The following is a 6,599-nucleotide window of genomic DNA, read 5'->3' as shown; positions in this document are numbered from 1 at the left end:
TTTTCTTCGCATCATCGATCACCCTTGTTCACTCATACCCCCATACACACACATTTACACTTCTCCTTAAATTATTGTTTATCTATAATAACTCAGGTTAATTGGTTTCCCATTAATAGTGTTAATACATTGGTCTTTATAAATAATAGGATCCCCCACTCCTTTTTAATTCCTGTCCGCTGTGTAGGTTTAGTTGTAAATGGCACCTTAATCAAAGGTGTTAAGTTTTAATTGCATTTGATTGTTATTTTTGTTGCATATTCTGTATGTTTTGCCCACTATTCATATACCTGTATCATTTGCTTGATAAACACGAGAGTATCGTCGTAGAAACGTCGCGTAGTGTTAAACTCAGTAATTGTGTATCCATAAAAATCGTACCTTTTCTTAATATGTTCCATTATTAAATGCCAAGCAAAGAGAATATATTTACAATAGTTTGAAGGCCAGTGTCTAGTCGTTCAAAAGGTACGATAAAACATGTTCACGTGTTCGTAAAATGACTCTCTACAGTACAAATTCGAAGGGCGTTAAACCCCATTTCACGTATTTGATTTTTGCAAACAAAATTGGTGCAGGGGGAATGGCCGAATGGTTAGCGCGTGTCGTTGAGTCAAATGGCGTGGTTTCAATTCCCCGGTTGTACGTGAAAAGAGGTAGGGTCGCTTGTCCAACCTCGTGGGTTTTCTCTGGGTCCTCCGGTTTCCTCCCACTGCTTAAGACCCCTACGCGCAAGCGCATTATTGAAATAAAATTGAACCATATGTTTGTCCCGAAATGACCTAGTCTGTGTCGTGTGGACGTTAAACCCCATCTCTCTCTCTCGCTGTCTCTGTCTGTCTGTCTCTCTCTCTCTCTCTCTCTCGGAAATTGCTGGTATCCCCTAATAATTCTGATAACAACAGACGGATTGACGGTGATATTAAAAGATGGTATATTATGTAATAAGCCACAGTGCGGAATAGAATTAACACAGACAGAAGGCAAAAATAGGTAAATAAAATAGTTATACAGAGAACAATAAATCAACATTGCACAATTCAGACCAATGCCACATAACATGTAATTCATTTAATTCTAAATCAAAAATAACGGATTTCTGAAGAAAAAAACTAACATCAATTAACAAAATTCCACAGAACAAAAAATGATTATTTTTCAAAACCTTGTTTATTATAAATTAATACCCTCATCTAGATAATAGCTTACTAAAAGCATGAATGTGCATGACAAATAAATAACTAGACGATTTAAACCAAATAAACAATAATGCACAATCCCAGCACTTTCTAATCTACAATCATTTTAGTATAGCTAAATTCAACCCCTCTTTCTTCCGTATAAACCGCAGTCTACTGTCTCTATACCTGCAGGCCCCATCTTGTAATATTCTATTCTACAGCTGCTACCACACCCAACAATCCTGAAATAAATAAAGTGTCATGTAACGGTATGTGTACACATGTTAATATTTTACATGTATTGTCTCAGGTAGACTTTAAAAGGGACGATCGGTTGCCCCAGGGGCATACCAGCTACATAACTTACTTACATCATAACAGAGAACGAAGTAGTGTCGTAATTGCGTAATTTTGGAAAATGGGATTTTCCAGACCAATGTTCAGGTATCAGTGGTAAGCATGGCCCCTTAAGATAATTAATCATCATAGATACAGATTTAAATGTTCAAAGAAAAGTGTATCCGATAACATATATTATGTCACAAACAGGACTGAGAGTTTGTTTATTTAAAATTCTAGATTTCAAATTCTGAATGAGCCCTCTGGGCCATTGTATAATCCGGATTAGTTAAGAGATAACTACATACAATAAAAACAACGAGCGGTTGCTATGCTAGATGCACCCACATGTTGCAAGAAATGGACAGAGAACGAGATAAAAAGTCCTTGAAGAGGTGCTCTTGACTTGACCTTCATTTCATAAAAAGTGCACATCACCAATGATTTAATATGGAATGATCCATCGGATAAAAATTGTCCGCTTCAAAATGGGCATATAAAAAATGGTCCTGGTTTATACAGGTACGTACCTGCATCGTGCAGGCAAATCAAGTGGACAAAGCGGCATCATACATACACAACCCTGTGGTTCTTCTCCAGGTGGACACGGTTCTGTAAAAATAATAACAAATACATGCGCCATATAAAATAAGGAATATGGGTGTAATATGTATTTCAATAAACTGACTATACGCTCAACAACCAAATATTATTGTGACATTCCATTACTTCAGGAAAATAACAAACCTCTTTTACACCACCAACTTGGTTATGTGCGTCATCAATGTATTAGATATACAGATATACTACTATTATTTCCATGAATTTTAGTTTATAAATAAACCATGTAATGTGCCCCTGGTTCCATTCTAGAGACAAAAATTAAACTCAAATAGTATATTATTTCAATTTAACTCTTCTGAAAGCAAGAAAAATCCAAAATGGTCTCTATATTCATACACAATATTTTTCACAAAACCAATCATCCAGATTAATGCAATACTTACCTTGAGGTAAATTACAGTCAACTCTCTGGTTATTTACAAAATATTCTGCTGTGCACGCTTGACATTTGGACATTCTGTAAGAAAAGCATAGAAACATAACTTTGTTTTTCATTTTGTCTGAAGCCTGTTATCAATCACTACAGGCCCGGGACTGTACAGCGCAGTTAACACTTACGACTGGTCCCCGGATCCATTCACTTGATTTGATATATGTTGTTTATTTCTTGCAATGTCCATGTAGGTTTTGTTTTGCGAGTTGCACTTACTAATATATTAATAACAGATTGAGAACACCCATGCACAATCCGGACGAGTCAATGTCACATGCTATAGTGATATAAAATGACTGATCAGAATAATCCAAAGTTTCCTAAAATGGGACGCTACACCTACCTGCAAATAGCATTTGGATGGGCTGGACAACTCATGAAAGTACATGGATTCGTACAGACTGCTTCAATAGTATTTTTGGGACAAGCTGGAAGATAGAATATGGTATTATTTAAAGCATGCTAAGAACAACATCGGTTACTAAAAAACGCACGCACAACAATACAATCGGTGACTTAAATATATGATGCCAAGATAAGTAACTTTACCAAGCAGACGACCGTCGTCAACACAGTTCGCCAAATTGTCTCTGTTTTATAGAAATAAGGATTTATGTCCTAACTTTTTTTTTAATAAACTTTATATTTTTTCACATGCTTTTCACCTGATTTGATATATACTTTTGCTGTTTATTGTTTGAAATGTATGTATATCCTTGTGTGTATTGTCTGCAGGCATGTCTTCTGTGAATGTTAATGTGTGGCGCGGTCCTCCTGCACTTGCTATTAAATATAGTAATCACTCTGTAAAATACCAAGAATTACGTACGTTGACTACAATCTACCACTCTGTCTCTAACATACCATTCGGCATGGCAACTACCACACCCTGTTTGACTGAAACAAGAATTCCAAAATTAACGAATGCTCTAAGCAGGTAGTTTCAACTGTACCGTTAAAGTCCGTAAGGCAGACCAAATAGAACCAAAAAAAAGGTGAATTGAAAGAATACTTACTGACAAACTGCACCCGGAATATGACAAGTTTGCTGGTAACACGGGTCTTCAATACAAGAAGCTTCCATCACCCCCGGAAGACAGGGTTTCGCTGAAATAATATAGATCTATATGTATATAATTGTATATGTTAATTGCTTGTATGGCGATTGGATTTATATTCCCTTATTCATTGACATTTATATTACTAGATTACCCCTAGATACGAACTAAGTAAAATATGACTACTTTATTTCTTTATTTTGAGATTTCTGAAAGCGGTTGAATCTGCTGATTATCAGCATTTAACATAACAGTATGGTAAAAGGCATTTCAGATGCTGTTTTATTGCTAACCTTGGAATGAAGTGGTAACTCTTGCTGCTGACCCAATCGGAACTTGTACAGGATTAGACAGGGACTGTTGATTGTTTATATTTGTAGGGATATTAGATGTTTGAATTCTTGGCATTCCTGGCAACTGTGGGGCTATCGACTCCACTGAAATTTGGGGAGCAGGATTCTCCCCATTTACCTGTACTGTATTCAATACTTTGGGTGTTTCAATAGGTGAACTAAGAGGTATATTAGATGGGAGAGTATCAATAGGCACACTAACTCCTGTTATCTGATTTGGTGTATCAACCGGTATATTGTTGTTGTTTGCGGTAGACGTGGCGGCATCAGCGATTGGTACATTGTTTACAGGCACTTCAACTAAGGAAGGACTTTCCAAGCCCAAAAAAGAGAAAGCACTTTCGGGTTCCTGGGTTGTTTGCGTGTTACTAATTTTCACGGAAGAATCAATTAGGGTGTTAGAGACGCCTGTTTCTGTAGGCTTTGGGTTATTACTAGACGGTAGATTAGAACTGGTTTGCGTGGAAATGAATGTTGGGTCACTTGCAATTGTTCCGACTGGTTCGTTGTTACCTAGGCCAAGGAAACCAAACATTTCGAAGCCACTTTGTGGTTCCAGACCAATTTGGTTGGTTGGATTGCTGGCAGTATCTGGTAAGCCAGTGTCTGCAGGGACTGGGTTATTACTAGAGGGTAAAGTAGAACTGGCTTGCGTTGGTATGAAAGTTGGTTCATTTGCAATTATTGGCACTGGTTCATTTTGAGCTGGGCCAAGGAAACCAAAAATATCGAAGCCACTTTGTGGTTCCTGACCGTTTTGGTTGGCTGGATTACTGCTAGTTACTGGTTCTTGTCTATTCATAACGTTCCGTTCATTAATATTTTCAACAGGGACATTCGTAGATTGGCTGTTTGGATTTTGCACACCTGATAACGCAGTTTGAGAATCTATAGGCGAATGCAAGACAGACGGTAGATTGACATTTCTATTCTGTTCCACTACTGCTTCATTAACAGCAGGATCTGCAAATCCTAATTCGGTAAATGGTGATACGGGTTCCATATTAACCGGGGGTGGTAGTTCGATGGTACCTGGTGCAGGGATATTTACAGACGCCACGCCACCCTGCGAGGGCACGTGAATTGTGACGGCTCCATTTTCATGTTGTACGCCCATTATTCCACTTGTATCCGCTGCAGCGGCTGCCATTTGATCAGGGCTTCCGGCGTTATTGATATTAATAGAGGGTTGTTCATTTGGCTGTATTGTTGGTGAGTTTAGTTGGATGTTCAGTGAAGACGGTACAGTTGGTATACTGGCAGCTGCATTATTGATATCGACATGAGCAGCTTGACCAATACTTGCCGGTTGCATAACACCCTGGTTTACGGATGCGTGTGGACTGAATGATACGGGGGCTAATTTCTTCATTCTTTTCCGGAAAGAAAGGAAGCAGTCGACTTGTAATCCATTTAGAAAATAATCTTCTCCACAATGTCCACAAGTTTCTGGTCTGAAACAAAAGTATTATTTATCAATATCTAGTTACTATTTCGACGTTTCCGTGATTTATAAATCGAAAGAAATAAAAGTTGCTCTTCAGACATTTATTATAGTATTAATTATAGCATTACCTGCATACCGCATTTGGATAATCAGGACAAAAAGGATCGGCACATAAAGTATTCGGACATCTCAGCTCACGAACACCAGGTGGGCACCCTATTGAAATTAAAAATAATTTTCAATACATTATACCAAACCAATATGTTATGGATACGTCATGTGTTAAAATTCCGTAACCTTTGAAACCTTCAATATCCCAAAATAAATTTAGGTTAAAAGTACACTTATGTGCAATAATTGTTGAGAGGAATATCAATGAAAAAGAAAAGGATTCAGTGTGCTCTCAAGGGGTAAGTAGAAGCTATGAAGTAGTGCTAAAAGAATATAGGATAATCTGTGGTGTTTATTATGGAAAATTAGTGATATGATAACAGATAGCAACATCTTACTAGGCACGTCACAGTTCACCTCTTGACCATTCATTGACCATACTGCAAGACATCCTCCACATTGTGTAGTCTGTACACTGAAAATGTGAAAATACGTAGGCGGTGTTATAATTACTAAAACCCAGCTAAAAGATAGGATATTTACCTATACCGAAATTCCAATTGATAATGGGATTTTTTTGGTAGTAATTTAAAGTAGAAGCTCATTGTGTTTAGAGTTAATGTAACGATCTGATCACCGTTTGCTAAATGATAAGGAAGAAAGTGATTGAAATTATTGGAACCGGAACTGGGCCCCACGAACTACTCATCTTGTTTTGTTCTTGGGGCGATGCTCTTCGGAACAACTAGGCCTATACTAAGGCTACGCAAATTCAAGTACGATCAACATGAAATTTGACATGATCATTCCTTTGACAAGACGACTGCGCATCGATTGACGGACTTCGATGTTTGATATGATAGCACATTCCAAAATGTCATTATCGATACCCGGTCAATAGTGCGCTCGTACTTGTTTAATTAATATAGCCAGCTTGTATATTTGTCGTGTTGGAACTGATAAAAATAGAAAATTATTTTTGCGGGAATGTACACAATAACATGTGTTTAATATCCGAAATGAAACAGTCAACTTAGTAAAATCATTAAATCA

General features: G+C 37.5%; 1 protein-coding gene across 1 annotated transcript; it reads right to left on the bottom strand.

Annotated features, from left to right (window-relative positions):
* Positions 1-1,171: 1,171 nt before the first annotated feature.
* LOC126815556 (uncharacterized) lies at positions 1,172-6,011 on the bottom strand. Its single transcript, XM_050541259.2, has 9 exons — positions 5,945-6,011; positions 5,564-5,651; positions 3,929-5,442; positions 3,594-3,684; positions 3,407-3,474; positions 2,921-3,005; positions 2,528-2,601; positions 2,051-2,132; positions 1,172-1,423 (listed from the first exon to the last, which is right to left on the bottom strand). Exons 1-9 carry the CDS (start codon positions 5,976-5,978, stop codon positions 1,321-1,323), a joined length of 2,139 nt encoding a protein of 712 aa, XP_050397216.2. The 5' UTR covers positions 5,979-6,011; the 3' UTR covers positions 1,172-1,320.
* Positions 6,012-6,599: the final 588 nt, after the last annotated feature.

Source organism: Patella vulgata, chromosome 3 (assembly GCF_932274485.2).
Source record: "Patella vulgata chromosome 3, xgPatVulg1.2, whole genome shotgun sequence".
In the NCBI taxonomy this organism is placed as follows: domain Eukaryota; kingdom Metazoa; phylum Mollusca; class Gastropoda; family Patellidae; genus Patella; species Patella vulgata.
This window is presented reverse-complemented; position numbering and strand designations above follow the sequence as displayed.